Genomic DNA, 19,062 nt, shown 5'->3' with positions numbered 1-19,062 from the left:
TTCAGGTGACTGGGAGCACTGGAGTAAACGAGTTCAGGAGTATGTTTATCCAACAGATAGTGTCCCAGACTATGCATCTATTCTGGTTCCAAATGTTGACAATGTCAGAACTCAGTTTTTGATAGACACAATTGCAAAGCAACACAAAGTATGTACAGGTTTACTTAATTACTTATATGTCTACTATATGAGATGGGTAGAAACCTATTTCATAGAATCATAGAATGCTGTTTATAAATAATAGAGTTTGTAGGCACTCTTCGTATTCTTCATATAGCCATGACCCTGTTTGTGGAGGTTGGACTAGCTGACCTCTGGAGGTCCCTTCCAACCTTAAGCATTCTATGACTATGGAAAGGGAGCAGATGCTTCTTAACAGCATAGGAGCATGGAACAACCTGTTAKCATGGCTCTTGACGCTGGTCACTTTAAACAAGTTATTAAAAGATACATGTTTATTGGCCTATTGACTGAGTGAAAGATCTGAAAAATACACGTTTTGCTTTAGTGCAATGCTATTAGCAACTTCAGCAACTTGCTATGGAAACCTGTGCTGGTCTATGAATCAGGAGTCCTCCTGAGTGTTTGCAGAGGATGTTAGAAATACCTACAGTGTTTGAGACAATGCTGGAACCTGACTTTTCTGTGAAGTCCTGTGATTTGGATGGAAATTTTGTTCGCTAGGTTTGATGAAACTGCAACAAAGCAAATGTGGCTGTTACTTTGATATATCTGACACAAATCATAAAAACATGCAAAACTTGGTAATAGTTGGAAACGAAAAATAAAGTTTTGTATGCTGATATTCTGGGAGATGCTTTTAGGTTCAGATATTTTTTGAGGTACATTCCTCAATGTTGGCAAGTCATTGCCAAACAGATAACAAACCCTCATGTCAATCAAAGTGGGGTTTATGCAACCTGGCATTTTCCTCAGTCCAGTGTTTCTGTTGATATGTGGTTTATATCCACCTCTCGGCTGCAGCTCTTGTAGGTGGCTTGCTTTGTTTTGAAACTTTCTTTYTTTTTTTTTTTTTCCTGAGGTTTAACTTAATCACATATTGAGTTGTGATAGAGATACATCTTTATTTTCCTTCTACCTTTTCTCAGATTGTGGTAGGATGAACTTTCATTACAGCTGATTTGCAYGTACTTGATGAAACCTGAGTGGTATTTTACAGGTCTTTTACAGGTCCACTTTTATGTTCTTGCAGGGGATTTATCATTATATGTTTTTTCAAATGTATTTGAACATTTCAGATACAGTACTGGTAAGAATCCATTGCAATGTCAAATTCAGTGTCCACAATCATAAGTAAATAGATCAGCTCTTTTATAAGCTGATTAAATTTCTTTCATGGAGTGGATATATTGCTGAAGAGAATGCCATCCAATAAAAATCTAAGCAGTATAAAAGTTTGAGTTGGAAAGTAACCCATAAAGGGTTCCGTATCTCTGAAAAAAAGAAGCAGGGTCTGTACCCAGCTCCCCACATGAGATGAAATGGAACATTTCTATAAAAGGCTTAAAAGCAAAACRAAGAAGAAGAGTATTCATCCTTTGATTCAGCAACTTTCGGTTTTAGAAAGAACTAAGGCTAAGACTAGAAGACGAAAAACAGAATCTTCAAAGAGTAGAAAAAGAACCTCCTGTACTTYCTCACTTGTTCCTTTTTATTTGGACTGCATGTCCCTTCTCACTTCTTCCTTAACTGATTTCTGTTGGAGAATTTGGATGGGATGAAAAACACATACTGGGTCAATGCTTATGGAGACAGAGAAAATTACCAAAATAATGTGTTGTTCAAAATTAGACACTAAAAATGTCCCTTTTTCTACAATATCTCTTTTATAAATTTAATCAGCAGTTTTGATAATGCCTATCTGATTTAAATGTCTATTTCAGGCAGTTTTGCTCACAGGAGAACAGGGAACTGCGAAGACAGTCATGATAAAGGCATATGTGAAGAAATATGACCCAGAAGAACATTTATCAAAATGTTTAAACTTTTCATCTGCCACCGAACCATTTATGTTTCAGGTAAAATACGAGTTTTAGGTTGTTCTTGCACGTTTTTCTTGTGTGTTAAAAATATACTCATTCTGATGGTAAAAAATTATTTTTTAAAGTTCTGAAGTTATTTGACAATAGAAAGCAATTTAGAGAACCTTTAGAGAATCTTTTTCCTTTAAGTCACTAAAACATTTTAGTAAATCTCATATTAAATCATTTTTGCAGATGAGAATATTCATTCTTTTAAACTAATATATATTTTTTCCTTATAGAAATCGGACTCCATTCTGTTGTTGTAAGCCTTTCCTTGACATTTTAATGAAAATTTTTGCTTAGAGAATATCTGACTTGATCATTTTTTCATGACTGTCTAATTTTTATATACTTTTAATTGTAAAATATAATTACAGCTTTTTTAAAATTTATTTTTGTAAAATAAAAAACAGATTTCAACTCCTAGGTCCTTCCTTTCTGCTTCAACTCAGAAATCACTGGAACATTAAGGCAATGTTTTAAGTAATATGGCATAGCAGCTTCATACAGATTTAGAGTTTACAGATTTACAGTTTTATTCCATTTTCATTCCATTCCATCAAATTCCATTTAAATACCAACGACAACTACAGATAGATTTTTAGTTAGTAGCCCTAAATATTGGGAATCTTGTAAAGAGTGCCATAAATAGGAAAACATTTAGTAATAATCTGAGGTAAAACTGCTAATATGAAAAAAAAAATGATAGGGAGACTGTTGGAGTAGAAAGCAGTAACCCATTTTTCTAATAGTATGCTTTTAATATTGTTGCTTTGGATACAAGAATGAACTTCCTTTCATTTTTTTAGAGGACAATAGAGAGTTATGTGGACAAACGCATTGGAAGTACTTATGGACCACCTGGAGGCAGAAAAATGACTGTGTTTATTGATGATATCAATATGCCAGTTGTTAATGAATGGGGAGATCAGGTAAATAAACATTTAACTTACTTCAAAGTATTAGTATGGTTTGTTTTTCTTATGGGAATCATTGGATTTCCTCAATATAGGATAGATAGGGCTTAAGTGTGYGTACACCTCCCATTACATTTTTTTATCTTGATTTTTCTTCATTTGCTGCAACATAAAAAGCTCTTTAACTTTTTAAAAAATGTATAAAAATTGAAACTATCACTRAATAAGCCCCGACCTGAACTGCTTGACTGTGTGGCTCTGTTTAAGGCAAAGTCCTTCTGGAACCAGACAGTGTCCAATAATATGAAAGAAAGGTCCATTWGAACGGCAACAAGACAGTGCTAAAATATTACATATGAGATTGGTGGTTTGCGGCCTGTGCCCTGCTGCATGTCATAGCTTTTGGGGAGTTATAGTATATGAATATGTAAGACTTGCTGAATATTGGTGGAGCAGTTGCTATGGGGGAAAACCCTCATGCCTCCCCATCCTTACAAACATGTGGAGAGAGTTACTTTGCCAGAAGGAGCAGATTTCTTTTTTAAAAAGAACTAGCTCTTTAGGTTTGATGGCAGCCCAAGAGAGAATTATAAACACTCTAAAACTGAGTGTCTAGCAGCAAATAATGGAACAAAAGGGTTTTTTCCCTCTATTTATTTACTTTTTTCCTTACAGAAGGCAAGTCTTTTTGATTAAAGGGAATGCTATCACAATTTTTGGTATTATATAGATTATATTGTAGTTAATACATCTGAAAGAATTTTTATGCTGTTTAATAAAAGCGTGTGGTCCAAACTCACCCATATGACTAGGGAAGATATTATTTCGAACCAAAATAAAAACCTAATTCTAGGAATTAGTGGATAAAGCTGGGAAATAATAATGAGAAATTAATTTGACAGTGTATTGACCGTATATGTGACARCTTTTTGTTTGTTTGTTCGAATTTCTGATTCCTATTTGTTCACTAACTCACAGGTAACAAATGAAATTGTTCGTCAGATGATGGAAATGGAAGGAATGTATAGCTTGGATAAACCTGGGGACTTCACAACAATTGTAGATGTGCAATTAGTAGCAGCAATGATTCATCCYGGAGGAGGCCGTAATGACATTCCCCAGCGTTTAAAAAGACAATTTTCTGTATTCAATTGTACATTGCCCTCCAATACATCCATAGACAAAATTTTTGGTACTTGTTTTTCCTCTTATTTTTATATTTTTTTATTAATTGTTTCAAAATATGTAAAACTGTTCTCTTTCACACAGCTTTCTCTTCTCATACAAATTCAGAGTACTTCCAGTGAAACAGCTGGAGCCGTATTTCAGCAAAAATATTGTTATGTAAGACAAATCTCTGTTTTGATTTCTGATTTTGGATGTAATTTTGTCAAAACAGCATTTTATTACAATCTGTGAATTGTTCCCAGCTGTTTCTATATTAGTCTTTGTTCAGAAAAGCCAATGACAATAGTGATAGATTTACCTCATTGATAATTTAAAACCAAATTAATTTTTAAATAAATACTTAATCTTATTCATAACTAATAATTTCTGACACCTTTAGATTAACTGGACGTTGCATTTTGTATTTTAGGTGTTATTGGCTGTGGATACTTTCATCCATGTAGAAAATTCAGTTCTGAAGTATGTGATATGGTGAAAAAATTGGTTCCAGCAGGCAGAATATTATGGCAGTGGACAAAGGTACCAATTGCATAGAAAGATTTATCGTAATCWATTTGAACCAAATGTTTGCTAGTGTAATTTGGACAGATATTCTTTAAGATTGTATCTCGTATTGTGAAGAGAACAAGAAAAAAATGGGCTAAAGAGATGTCTGGAGAGATTATCTGGAATATTTCAGATTAAAATTTATAAAACAGTTGAATGGATATATTGATTCAGGCATTCCTATAGCTTTATTTTTACTACTTACGCTGCATTCAATGTTGTCTAACAACTGGGAGTAAAATTCATCATAATTTAATAGTTGTAATTAATAAAACAGAGCAACATATAAACTAATGAAATGTTCCAGGAAATGAGATTTCACATACAGTGCTAAATCATATTTCCAGCCAAATCAGATATTCTTAATGTCGACTTCTTGGAAGGCATTTTTCAARAATGGGATGTATGGCAAATAGTATTTTTGTTATTTTTATTTCTTATATCTCTATTAATATTTATAAATTTTTATTTTATGTTATTCGTTTTCCTTCTGATTGTTACTGATTTGAAACAATAACATTTTTTTTTTTAGACAAAGATGCTGCCTACACCATCTAAATTTCACTATATCTTCAACCTTCGAGACCTTTCTAGAATTTGGCAAGGAATGATCACTATAAAGGCAGAAGAATGCAGTGACATCAATGTCCTTACAACACTTTTTAAGCATGAATGTACTAGAGTAATTGCTGACAGGTACAATAACTGTATCATTTTGCAATACTTACTGGATTTAGCCATTCACTTTGTTTATGCTCACACATCCCTCAGATTTCTTAACAAGATAAACATTATTAGGCCAGGAGGAAAGACACATATGTATTTTTCTTTTATGTGCATTTTGTCTTTTGATTCTGTCCCAACAAATGTCATGTTATGTACTGATGGATTAGACCAGTTTCATATTCAGAACCTATTCAGTAATCTAACGTATGCTAATTTTGGCTACAGTGAGATAATTCTAAAAAATAATAATAATAATAAAAAATAATTAAAAATAGTGTCCTGAGTGTGGTGCCCCCAAAAATGTTTGAATTTCATGTGAAGTTCCACTTACAGTATTTAGTTGCCAGTAAAAATTCAATGTGTAACCATCACTGCTGTGAATCTCAACTACTATAATTTTTTCTTATTGTGATATTCTAGAGAAGCATCTTCTTTTTTTTTTCTGTTTTTTTTTCTCTCTCCATAGAATTAATGTATGGATATGAAATAAATGTTGACTATTAAAAATATGCATATATTTTATTATTACATATTAATAACAATGTTATAAGTATTTTATTAAGTTTTATTTACTTTATGAAAATATCACAAAATGAAAGCAATATAAAACATTTTGCTGTAACAGCACATATTTTATTGCTTTTAATTAAACTTAAAGGCCTTGGAGTGGCAARTATTTAGGAGTTACCTGCCATGACTTGGAATTTGTAATGCGTTTGCTATAGTGGCACATATCTGAAATATGATTTGTTGTAAGAAGCTGTGTACACATACAGCATCTGATCCAAATGATTTAGCACAGTATTAAACAAAATTTTTATTCGAGTATAGACAGTTTTAATCACATTATTCCAGCAAGCTGTCAGCATAAGGAAAACAACTCAGATGAACCCTTCCTTAAATATAACTTMGCATGTGGACTTCAGCATACATTTTGTTAAAACAAACACAACAATAAGATACTTAAAGCTAGGCGCTGAATGAAACACTGATGGAATTAATGAGTGAGACAGCTGCCATCCATTTTAGATGAACGGTAAAAACACTTCCAAACCATCATAGGGTATTGTCAACCAGCTTTTTTTCCCGTCCCTGTCTATCTTCTAGGATCTCTCATTTCCTTCCATGAGGGCTCGGAATTGGCTAGCAGCCACCTTCTCCTTTTCCCTAGAGAGGTGCATTTTAATTTGCATTCACAAGCTTCAGTCAAAAATGTCAGAAGAAAGACTAAAAAACTTTAGGTCACTTTCTCCTCTATCGTTAGATACATAATTTGAGTACAGAAAAAGAATGTTGGAAATTAAATAAACTTAAAATCAATTTTGAAAAATAGGAAAAAAATCAAATTTTACAACAAGTACTAGCAGCACTGCCATATGCTTAAATTATTGTACTCTATAAATGTAACAAATTAACTGATTTTGATATATGCGCATAGCAATAGAGTCCTGGTGTTACAAAAAGAGAGATGATATTTATGTTTAATTTCAAGTTAAAGTCAAAGCCATTGATTTAAAAGTGTATTGTTTTCTTTACAGAGAGTGTGTTTTGAGGTTAGGAGCAGTGTCACTGTAATTTACTTAAATATTTTTACATTTTCTGTATATTGATGAATTTAGAAAGTGTATATATGTGTTTGTCATGCAGGTTCTTCTTCTACCATGCTTTTATATTTAGTAGTGCTTAGTGATATAATATAATTTACTACCGAGACCAACTTACACTGCTAATACTAATAAAGTAAGTAAGATGTTGCATACACAGGCTGTCTCTACACTTCAGTGAATTACAGTTTGTAGCTTTTTCTTGTTTGGAAAAGCAGACCATTATGTACAGCATTTTTATATGTCTATCCTAGTTTCACATTTTGCAGCACTGTGAAGGAGGAGAAGTAAAGATTTATTTATTTATTCTGTAAAATTTTTAATTATGTGATTTTCCAACTGTTTCTAACTAGAAATACACTTTTTAAAAATTACACTATTCTTTGATTTTTAGATTTATTACTGAGGAAGATAGAGCTTGGTTTGACAAAACTATTATTAAAGCAATTGAGGAATATGTGGATACAGGCCTAGCAGAAGTTGTTCAAGCTGAACCGTATTTTGTAGACTTTTTGCGGGAGATGCCTGAACCAACTGGTGAAGAACCAGAAGATTTTGTATTTGAACCACCAAAAATCTATGAGGAGGTATTACATTTTAAATCTGAAATACTTGTGTTGGAATTTTCCTTTAGTAATTGTTATATGTCTGATGTCATATCACACAGATTTTTTTTAAAGCAGTTTCCTCCCTTTTGTGAACAGTTGACAATGCCAAAGAAATACCATTTTTTTACTTCACTCCTGAATTTTCCATCCTTTTCAACAAATTTTGGTTGTGTAGATACAATTACTAAAAGGAATTATCTTTGCATGACCAATAAATGTACTCAAAATAACATGGAAAAATATCAGTGTAGTTTTAAATTCTGAAGGGTTGTAATGCTATTCTGGTTTTTATTTCATTTTTTCAGATCCCAAGCTTTGAATTTCTTTGTGAAAAACTGCAAATGTATCAGAGACAATACAATGAATGTATTAGAGGATCTTTTCTTGATTTGGTGTTTTTTAAAGACGCAATGACACATCTTGTTAAGGTTTGGAGATTGTTGCTTTTCTTACTGGTATGGTTGCTGAGGGAGAGTTTCCTGATTCTGGCAAGCTGTGTGTATAGGATGCCTTCTGCAAATCCACTCTTGTCTCCAAATTCATTTGCCGGCTTTTTTTTAGTTATTATCAAGAACTAGGAAGAACTTCATTCACTTATTTTCATATTTTATGATAAATAATTTGTTTTGTTTATTAATTTAAGCTCATATGTTTTCAGGGGTATGGGAATTTTCCTCATTAGGAAGGGGGAGGGCAGGAAGAGCCGCATTTGTACTTAGTATATGTAATTAGTTTTCATCACTAATTGATCATCTAGCTTAGTAACCCATAGAAAAGGGGTCGTCACATGAAATCCTTGTGTGACAAGTGACCACAACAATATTATGTAGCATCTAGCAAGATGAGAGACATGAAGAAATATATGTTAATGCCACCAATTTTATTGACAAATAATACAGGACAGTAGTAAGTCTCAGTTTTGATTCAATTAAAGCCCTATTTAGAAACAAAAATATAAGGGCCAAATTCATCCTAAATTGGAATCAGTCAATCTAGTAATCATCTTATGCACTTTTCTGGTATTTTTTCCTTCTATATAGATTTCCCGGATAATTCGGACAGCATGTGGAAATGCCTTACTAGTTGGAGTTGGTGGTTCTGGAAAACAAAGTCTTTCAAGGTTGGCCACCTTTATTGCAGGGTATAAAATATTTCAGATCACTTTAACCAGGTAAGAAATACAAGAAGTATATAAATACCATTGATACTATTGATACCATTGATTTTATATATTACTTGCTTTTACACAGTCAGAATCTGACTGTGTAAAGTTTAAAGTCATTCTATTTGTATGTTTAAAGTCATTCTATTTGTATCTTATCACCATTTTAAAATGCAAAAAAGAAAAAAAAAACATATTTTGTTCATATGCAACAGGTTCATATGCAAAATTGGAATAAAATTGAGCTCAAAAGTTGGACTATGCGTTAGCTATTGCTTAGCCAAAATGTATCTTTACAAATGATACTTGCAATACTATTAATAAAATGATCAAGTGTGGAAATAGCAGTAATTCTGCACTGTTTTGATGTTTCTTATTCTTCCTAGATCCTATAATGTAAGCAATCTCACAGATGATTTAAAATTACTGTATAGAACAGCTGGAGCAGAAGGAAAAGGCATCACTTTTATTTTCACTGATAATGAAATAAAAGAGGAATCATTTTTGGAATACCTTAACAATCTTCTATCTTCAGGCGAGGTAAGATCCTCAAAATGAGGGAYGAGATATTTCAGAAGAATGAAACTGCAGCATGTTTTCTTACTGTTTCGTGTTTTGTTTGTTCTAATTCATTTCTCTAATTTCTGTAATAAAATACAGAATGAATAATGTTTAACTCCAAAATATTTCTCTAAAATATCCTAAAATATATATTTTTTTAAGATAAGGAATGCAAGACCGATCTSTATATGATGTTTCAATATGAGATGGGAGAGGATAAGAAAATAGCTGTGGTGGGTATTTCAGAAGCCTTATTAATTAAAAGAGAGTTCATTTAATAAGAATAAATGAGAGCTATACTCTGCCCTACCAGTCTGAGCAAGCAAGGGCAAAAGAGGGATAGATTTGCTTTTTAATCCATCTAAACTGCATATATGCAGGGAGGGGTATACAAATGTAAGATGGCAAATAATTATAAACAGTATAATAATTAAATCCATGTGGTTTACTTTCTTGTCAATTCTTATTTTTATATAAAGATTGCKAATTTATTTGCTCGGGATGAGTTAGATGAAATCACTCAAGGACTGATACCTCTAATGAAAAAAGAGATGCCTCGATGTCCTCCAACTTTTGATAATCTTTATGAGTATTTTATAACTCGGGCAAAGAAGAACTTGCATGTTGTCCTCTGCTTTTCTCCGGTAAGTTGTATTTATTATTTTTTTAATATCTATCTTGYTTTTATTTACAAAATTAACTTAAATTGAATGATTCTTTACATGTTAAATTTATTTTCATTTTTTTATCCTGCAATGGAGTTGAGTATTCTCTCCTAATACAAATCAGTTAACACAGCTTTGTCAAATCTCTGTTTGTTGCTTAGAGAAAATTTTATAGAGATTTTATATAAGTTTAATGAAACTTCAAAATATCTGAAAGAATGCATCTTTGCCATGAGCTTCTTTATTTAAATTTTGTAAAGTATCATATGTTCAAAATAATATTCTTTCTTGGAGAGAAAAAGAAATGCAGGTTTTCTAAGCAAAAAAAAAATCTTATATATGTTAAACATTTTGATCAGCCTAATGTGGGAACCTTATTGTGCATTAACAATATTATTCTCTATAGGTTGGTGAGAAATTTCGTGCACGTTCTTTGAAATTTCCTGGCCTCATATCAGGTTGCACCATGGACTGGTTCAGTCGATGGCCTAAGGAAGCTCTTGTTGCTGTGGCCAGTTACTTTCTGTCGGAATTTAATATGGTTTGTTCTGCATCAGTTAAAACAGAAATAGTAGAAACCATGGGTCTCTTTCATGATATTGTTTCAGAAAGCTGCGAGAATTACTTCCAAAGGTAATATCTTATACYAATATAATCATTAATACTAAAAGTATTGCTACTATACATATTTTTTCCGCTGATTGTGTTATTTGAATTAAATGTCATGCAAATACAAATATGAATCTACTATATTAAAGACAATGAAAATTAATAGCTTTTATKTTGCAAATTCAATATCTTTATTCCAGCTGTTCAGAAATCTTTAACCTTGCTTATGTAGACACAAAACAGGAAGCAAGATATTTCTTCATTATGAAGAAAATGGATTTTGCCTGAATTAAATGTTTGTTTTATATAATCTTCTGCTTTATTGGAAGCAACCAAATTGCTGTAGAAAAGCAAAGATACATATTAACTTATAATGTTGTCAAAATTCCATGATTCAGGTATCGAAGAAGAGCTCATGTGACACCTAAATCTTATCTCTCTTTCATCAATGGCTACAAGGATGTTTATACTGAAAAGTTAGCAAATATTAATGAACAAGCTGAACGTATGCAAATTGGTAGGTAAAACATGTATTGCCATGTWTAGTCTTAAATGCTTTGGTGCACTCCAGCCAAYGAACTTACAAGTGCCTTCTTACAAAAATGTTTCATAGCTTTAAAGCCATCTTATTCATTCATYTCAGCATTCCTTCTATTAAAGATAGATTTTAATTGACTTCTATTAGTTATTAGAAGAGTCTAATTTTGGATCTTGGCTTCAAACAATGTGTGTGTGTATATATATATATAAAAAATATATATATATATATATTTTTTTTAGAATCATGTTAGTGCCTGGTGGGTTCAGAACACAATTGCGTTTTTTTCCAATCTGCATCTAGATGCACTTTTGTAAATCAGCTCTTGGTATCTAAAACTGTTCACCTAGAAAATAAAGAATGCATTATTAGTGGCTATGTGTGGAAGATGTTTTTGCTTAAGCAGTAGGATTTGACATTTACAAACTCTGGGGCCAGGAACAAGTTATCCAGTGAAACATGCATTATTCAGAGAAACAAGACTAATTCTCACATTTTGTAGATTTCTATGTAGGTATCATTGCCAGTTCTGGGAATTGGAAGTTGTCATCAGTCCTGCTTGAGAAAGGAATAAAGTCCTGAAAGTTCTCATTATTGCATCTTTAATGCATMTCAGTGTGATACTTCTAGTTTCCTGGATTCTGGGCCTTTGAAACAAGAAGTCTATGGAAAACACGGCCCAAGCTTTTGTTCTGGTTGCTTTTCTTAGACAAAGCAGGGTGGTTCAGGCCTTGATGGAAACTGTCCCTTTTGAGCCATTTTGTAGGATCAGGTGCCCAGACCACGTAATGCAAAGCTCCTGTGAGAAGTGCTTTGAGATGTGAAAGGTGCCCTTTCCAACTCCAAGAGTGATGCATAAGATGTTAAAAGCTGTCTGGTGTAGAATATCAACACCAAAAGTGGAAAAAAACAGGAACCTCAGTGTCCTGTGGCAYGTTTGCAGCAGGTGTGGGCTTGATTTCATGGCACTACAGACTTACCAGAGAATACTGATCTAAAAGTTTAGAATACAAGGTCCCTTCTCAAATACCTGATCATGTATGTCATGATATGGGAGGTTTTTTTTCTTTTTCTTTTTTTTTTTCCTATTCTCATCATGACTAGTCTCTTAAGAATTTGTTGAAGGCTTTTCCAGTGATAATTATGACAATGAATGCATTTGACTGGTCATCTCACTTTTTATTCTATTACTTTTCAAGGACAAATTCTGTGTGAAAGATACTCCTGTGACTGATCTTTTCAAAAGCGTTACTTAGACTTCTACAAATACATAACCATGGATTAATTATGGATGCTAATGATTATCTCATGTCTTAATGCCATGATATAAATGCTTTTATCCTTCCATACAGATATTCCATTGTCTCGTGATTTTATGACACAAGATATCCTCTAAAGATAACTGTTATGATACTTGGTAACTTAAAATTTAAGAAATACAGAAAAAAATGACAGTGGAAATATTTCATTCTTTCTTTTCTCTTTCTTCTTTTTTCTTTTTTTTATTCTCTGAAGAATATTTTTTTCCCCAGTTCAAGCCCCAGCTATGCACTTTTAGTTATAGATTATGATGCTAAAAGGGAGCTTGGATTTAGCTTGGAAAGGATCAGTCTTGCTTATAACTATTTTGCACCTCATGAAATTATTTATATATATGAAGAGTGAATGTAAAACCACCATGGTGTAGCATGACTGCCTAATATTCACTTATTCTACTTTGCATAAATTTAAATGAGAACAAAAGGTACAGGAACTTAGTGATATGGAGTTAGATTTTATTAAATAGCAAAAAAGTTCATTTTTTCTGATTTATTTTTTATTTTTTATTTAATAGGTCTGTCTAAGTTGATGGAGGCCAGTGAATCTGTTGCTAAACTCTCTCAGGAGTTGGCCGTTAAGGAGAAAGAGCTGGCTTTGGCTTCTGTAAAAGCAGACAAAGTAAGGAGCGTTATATATGCTAAACAGCAAATGTCAGCAGATAGCATCAAGATATACATGTTCTTTATCCATCATATATTCTCATAGGTATTGGAGTGCATTATTTGTGCTCTTAATGSATAAGCAGTGCTGGTCTAGACTCTATAGCTGGTATTGATCAGACACATTCTGATAGCAGTTCTATGTCAAACATGCACAGTAGAATTAAACATGGATGTGCTTTAGGGCCAAAGACACAAACCAGTAACTTATTTCTGTGGATTCACAAGGGACTGTTTTTAGGTAGATTATAGAGACTCAAATAGGATAAGCATCTATTACAGGATAAGAACTTTCAATAAAAAGCTCCCGCAAAGATTTTTTTTTCATTTATATATTAAAAAAAAAATCAGTCTTATGCTAAGACACAAGTCCAATATTTCTTTGGAAAAAAAATATTAATTTGGATTCTGTAATTATATAATGCCACGTGTAGCTAGGGCTAGCATTATGTATTTCCATATAATAGCCTTCATATATCTGTGTTCTGTTCTATTGGGTAGCTTAATCACTTGTTCTACCACTTTATACTGTGTGTGTTTATTGTCAATTTCAGGTACTAGCAGAAGTCACAGTCAGTGCTGAAGCTGCAGCTAAAGTAAAAAATGAAGTGCAAGGTGTGAAAGATAAAGCACAAAAAATTGTAGATGAAATTGATTCCGAAAAAGTGATAGCAGAGAGTAAATTGGAAGCAGCTAGGCCAGCGTTGGAAGAAGCGGAGGCTGCACTGAATGTGAATAAAGTTTTTACATTTTGATTAGTTTAGTATTAAGTGAGTCACCAGAGAAACAAAGGATAATGCCATGAGCATGTGGTTCTCACTTGGTTTTGACTGCTCTCACTAGCAGTTCACAGTGTATGATCACATCTCTGATAAATGTTTTTATCAYGATTTGCTTTCAAATAACAAATAACAAATGTTATTTTATGTTCAGAGATGTTGTTTTATAACATTTGTCTTGAAACTCCTTCTACCTTTCTACTTGATGATTATAAAGAGACAGGTGCAAATATTTCCAAAAGTTACATATGGGTTTATAATTTAGAATATCTTATTACTCTGAATTCGAAAGAATGCTTCTTTGTGGGAAAAGAATTCCATTTCTTCAAAGTTAACTGGTTGTACCTTTCTCTTATCCAAGAGGAATAAAAGGCAGTCTCCTCATACAAAAATCTTTAAATCTGCAGGAAAGAGGAAGCAAGTTGGGGGAACTCGGGGGCATCAGAATCATAATTAAGAAATTTTGAAGCATTGCTGCACTTTATAATTTAATTTCATTTTTTCTCTGTGGATAATTATAAAGTAGAGAACTCTGGCATCACCAAAGAATGGCACTCTGGGAAAAGAGTCTTGTCTAAAACATGCTTATTAAAAATACTGTAGTCTCATGTGACATTCAGTAAAGTAAGCCCAATTACTCATTTCTTTTACATTAACATATTTTTTCATTTAAATAAGTTTCTAGTAAAAGACCRCTAATATTAGGACATTGAATGGGAAAATATAACAAGTGGTATTGAGGCCGTGTTCTATRTTTTTCTTCAAATAGACCATCAGACCAGCGGATATAGCTACTGTTAGAAAACTTGCAAAACCTCCCCATCTAATTATGAGGATCATGGACTGCTGTCTGTTACTATTTCAAAAGCAAGTAGATCCAGTTACCATGGATCCAGAAAAGCCTTGCTGCAAGCCATCATGGGGGGAGTCATTGAAAGTAAGCAGAATTTTCATTGTTTCTTAAACAATAGAATTAGGAATTTACAAATCAGAATATTATGATGTTGTTTACTCTAAAAAGGGCAACACTCGTAAAAAGTCAAATATATAATTTTAAGATAGAGATGGAATATAAAGTTTATTTGGAAGCAATTAGTARGTGAATTGCTCAGAGACTTTTGCAGTAGGAGCTTTATATTTTCCTTGTCTAGTTTTGTATGACTTGGCAACAAATAAATAAATCACACTAATGACCTGAAAATAATTCTTAATGGCTATAGTATTTTCTTCCTAGGGGCTCCTAAAATGTGACTGTCTCCTGTTATATGTATTCCTCCCATAACTTGAATACAGTCTATTCTGAAACATCTTTGTGTCTGGGGAGTTGCAAGTTCCCATTTAAATAATCCTTTCCATTTCTTACAGACTCTCTGATTGCTTGAATAATTACTCGATTGACAAGGAGACAATAGTTTTGTCATTCGCATTTCAGCATTCCTGGCACAAATTACTCAGGGAAACAGCCACCTCTTCCCTCTAGAGTTCGTTCTTCTCCTAGGATTCTTCCCATAACATTTCCCGGCATTCTATACTACTTCAACTAGCATATTAATTTGCTGATATTTTTGCCTCTTTTTTTTTTCATCGTGGAGATGAAAAAATATATCTTGGATACGAATAGAACTCCTGTATTTAAGATTGTCCAGGAATTAATAAAGCACCAAAACTATTCATTTTCAATGGACATAACAGAAAAGAGTAAGCAATTATTCCATGACTTGCCTATACATGTTAAAGATTTAGAAGAAAAATGTTAAAACCAGCAATTTCCCTTTCCAGAGTGATTTAGATCCCATTTCACAAACGGGCAAGCAATTTTCTTTGCATTCACTAGATATAATACATATATATTACTGAAGCTGTATTTTTCAAATTTTTAGGAAACACTACTTCCAAGATTAGCAGGGCAGGAAGGTGGACTAACCTGTCTAGTTACTGGAAAGTAATTTCTTAAAACTTTTAAATCATTAAGGTATATTCAAGACATAGGAGTAATTAGGAGATTGCAAGCCCTTGTAAGATTYAACTGTATCACCTTTCAAGGCAGATCTTTTTTTTCAACAAATTAAACTCTGAAAGACCTTCTAAATGTAAAATGAGCACCTCTTAAACATCTTGATGTTGCTTTTTGCAGATTATGAGTGGCCCATTTTTGCAGAGTCTCCAACAGTTTCCTAAGGATACAATCAATGAAGAGACAGTAGAATTCCTCCAGCCCTATTTTAACATGGAGGACTACACACTGGAGTGTAGTAAAAAAGTATGTGGGAATGTGGCAGGACTCCTCTCATGGACACAGGCAATGGCGATATTTTATGGTGTTAACAGAGAAGTATTGCCCCTTAAGGTAAAGCATCATCTTTCACTTTGTGATTTTTTTTTAATATAATTAATGAAGGAGATGTAAAAATATGTATTGGAATAAATTTATTCAGTCTGTAAACTTTAATGACTAACAATTAGATCAGAAATAGTGTCATCTTCTTGACTGAAGACAGAACACAGAACAAACAAGAGAAAAAAGTTGGACCGATTAGCTGTACTGTGAAAAGTAATATTCTGTCTCCAGAATCTTTCCTAAAAAGAAAATAAAAAAATAGAGAAAGAAATCTGACTATATGTCAGGAAGCTGGACTATTACATTGCTGTTTAATTTAGSACAAAAATCATAACTGAAGTTGATATGTATTTTACAGAGAAAATAASTCATAGTGTTTATATAAGCGTTAACATATAAAATATTTTGGTGTATAACTGACTAGCTTTGGTTACCAGCGAAGCAGATAATTATGTATTAAAATAATGCATTGTCATATTCAAAACTCCACACAATTACTATTTCAATCATTCAATTCRTTTCAATTATTTTCAGGCTAACTTAGCAAAACAGGAAGGACGCCTCAAAGTAGCTAATGCAGAATTAGCAAAGGCTCAGGAAGTACTGGATGAAAAGCAAGCTGAACTTGATAAAGTGCAGGCCAAATTTGATGCAGCRATGAAGGAGAAAATGGTGAGATAAAAGTATTATACTATGCAAAAATACTTGCATAGTGCAAAATTCTGAGGTTCAAGTACAGAAATAGTTGAGTAAATCTCCATTCTCTCAGGTTTCCTTTTTTTTTTCTGTGAATATTTATATATATATGGTAAAACTGCACTTGCAGCTCCCAAGGAGGATATTTTAAATAAATAAAATTTAAAATAAAAATGCATAAATAATTAAACAAAATAACCATAATAAGTATGGTAAGATGATAAACACATATATTTAGTAACTTTTTAGACTTTTGCATTATCATTTTAAATGAAATGAGACTCTTCCTTTTTCTTTTTTTTCCTCCAATTTTAGGACTTACTGAATGATGCAGAAACATGCAGAAGAAAGATGCAAGCAGCCTCTGCACTTATAGATGGATTGAGTGGAGAGAAAGTTAGATGGACTCAGCAAAGTAAAGAGTTTAAATCTCAGATTAACAGGTATCAAATTCATCAGAGAAATTACCAAAATATCAGTAAAAAAGCAGTGCTAGTAAGCAGTTTCATAGCTTCAATAGCTCCTAAAAATCTTAATAAATCTACACAAACTAATTGAACCATTGTGAAAATTGAATTTCCCTCCCTTAAGGAATTGTAACTGAGTGCTTGTGTTTCACTATAGAACAATACCTCAGATTTTGAAATTGATTTAAAAAGGAATTATTCCARTTCAGTTAGGTACTTGTATTATGGACTACAAGTCAGGCCAATTTCTTGTTTCAGCTATGAAAATATGAACAGTAATCATCAGGCTATAACACTTTGTTGGAGTGGTAACAGTTTTATACAGTACTGCTCTGGTGATTTTTCGCAAAAATGTTAGGATTACAGAGAATCTTCTTGTTTTCAAAAAACAGTGGTTCCTTCCTTCAGTAGTCTTCAGTTCATAAAAGCATATTGCAGAAGCTGATTATCTAAATCAATGCAAATTGGAACTGTACATCACCTATGGTTATGTTCCTTTCCTAGACTTGTGGGAGATGTATTGCTCTGCACAGGTTTTCTTTCATACTGTGGACCTTTTAATCAAAACTTCAGGAATCTTTTGCTTAAAGATTTATGGGAAACAGAGATGAAAGCCCACAAAATACCCTTCTCTAAGGACTTGAATCTGATCTCTATGTTGGTAGATCAACCAACGGTAAGTTCTTGGTAATTGTAGATTTAATTTTAAATGAAATGTGAACATGTTCTGTTATTGTTGGGCAATATTATGCTTTCTTAGAACAGAACTGTAGCTCATGATATTACTCCCCATTATTGTTCTGTGCTTTCCCAAAGTTCCTGGCAATTCTTACTAAATAACATAGTACTAAACTGTTTAGGCACAGAAACAAGTCATATATGAGAACTCACTATTACATCTATACAATACATACATATTATTAGTGTTTTTTTGTTGTTGTTGTTAGCTTTTAATTGTGTCAGCATTATGTGGGTCTGATTTCAAAAACAATTTAATGTCAGCTCTTCTAGCCTGAATTTCCATTAAGGTCATGATCCCATTTCTTAATCAAGTTCTCTCTGAAGTTTCCTTGTTACTTTTTTATACCGGTAAAGGACATTTCTCTCATTCTATTGAATGAAAAACATCCTTAAATGTTAAAGCCTCCAAATATCTTCCTTCAGTGTTAACTTATGGTTTTTCAGCAGCTTCAGATATGCACCCCTTCTCGTATCGTGTCTCTACTGTTTCTTACAACAATCTTAATTGAAGTATATTTACTTTAATGAGTATCTTTATTCTCAATCACTTCCTTTTTTTYCCCTTCAGATTAGTGAGTGGAATCTTCAAGGACTGCCTGGAGATGATCTCTCAATTCAGAATGGTATCATTGTCACTAAGGCAACTAGATACCCRCTATTGGTCGACCCACAAACTCAAGGGAAAACATGGATAAAAAAGAAAGAAGAGGATAATGAATTACAGGTGAACAGTGTTTTACAGGCATAATATGCTCTACCAGATTCCTTCAATCATTATTTCTTCAGTGTGTCTGCCTTTGACCTGGACGAGGGCACGGAATGCACCCTGAGCAAGTTTGCGGATGACACCAAGCTGGGTGGAGTGGCCGACACTCCGGAGGGCTGTGCTGCCA

The 19,062-nt window shown here is 32.9% G+C and overlaps 1 protein-coding gene across 1 annotated transcript in view; it reads left to right on the top strand.

Moving 5' to 3' along the window:
• DNAH8 (dynein axonemal heavy chain 8) overlaps nt 1-19,062 on the top strand; it is a 101,090-nt gene that overhangs the window by 52,395 nt on the left and 29,633 nt on the right. Inside the window, exons 51-71 of the mRNA XM_026034051.1 lie at nt 6-148; nt 1,905-2,039; nt 2,855-2,977; nt 3,941-4,154; nt 4,560-4,669; nt 5,229-5,392; nt 7,421-7,613; nt 7,940-8,062; nt 8,675-8,805; nt 9,183-9,336; nt 9,837-10,001; nt 10,429-10,655; nt 11,030-11,148; nt 13,004-13,107; nt 13,703-13,879; nt 14,697-14,864; nt 16,062-16,274; nt 16,800-16,937; nt 17,277-17,404; nt 17,933-18,104; nt 18,738-18,893. Of these exons, the coding sequence (XP_025889836.1) occupies nt 6-148; nt 1,905-2,039; nt 2,855-2,977; nt 3,941-4,154; nt 4,560-4,669; nt 5,229-5,392; nt 7,421-7,613; nt 7,940-8,062; nt 8,675-8,805; nt 9,183-9,336; nt 9,837-10,001; nt 10,429-10,655; nt 11,030-11,148; nt 13,004-13,107; nt 13,703-13,879; nt 14,697-14,864; nt 16,062-16,274; nt 16,800-16,937; nt 17,277-17,404; nt 17,933-18,104; nt 18,738-18,893 (3,257 nt within the window). The remainder of the gene's footprint in view (nt 1-5; nt 149-1,904; nt 2,040-2,854; nt 2,978-3,940; nt 4,155-4,559; nt 4,670-5,228; nt 5,393-7,420; nt 7,614-7,939; nt 8,063-8,674; nt 8,806-9,182; nt 9,337-9,836; nt 10,002-10,428; nt 10,656-11,029; nt 11,149-13,003; nt 13,108-13,702; nt 13,880-14,696; nt 14,865-16,061; nt 16,275-16,799; nt 16,938-17,276; nt 17,405-17,932; nt 18,105-18,737; nt 18,894-19,062) is intronic.

This window comes from Nothoprocta perdicaria, unplaced genomic scaffold (assembly GCF_003342845.1).
Source record: "Nothoprocta perdicaria isolate Ctin4 unplaced genomic scaffold, notPer1 scaffold_139, whole genome shotgun sequence".
In the NCBI taxonomy this organism is placed as follows: domain Eukaryota; kingdom Metazoa; phylum Chordata; class Aves; order Tinamiformes; family Tinamidae; genus Nothoprocta; species Nothoprocta perdicaria.
This window is presented reverse-complemented; position numbering and strand designations above follow the sequence as displayed.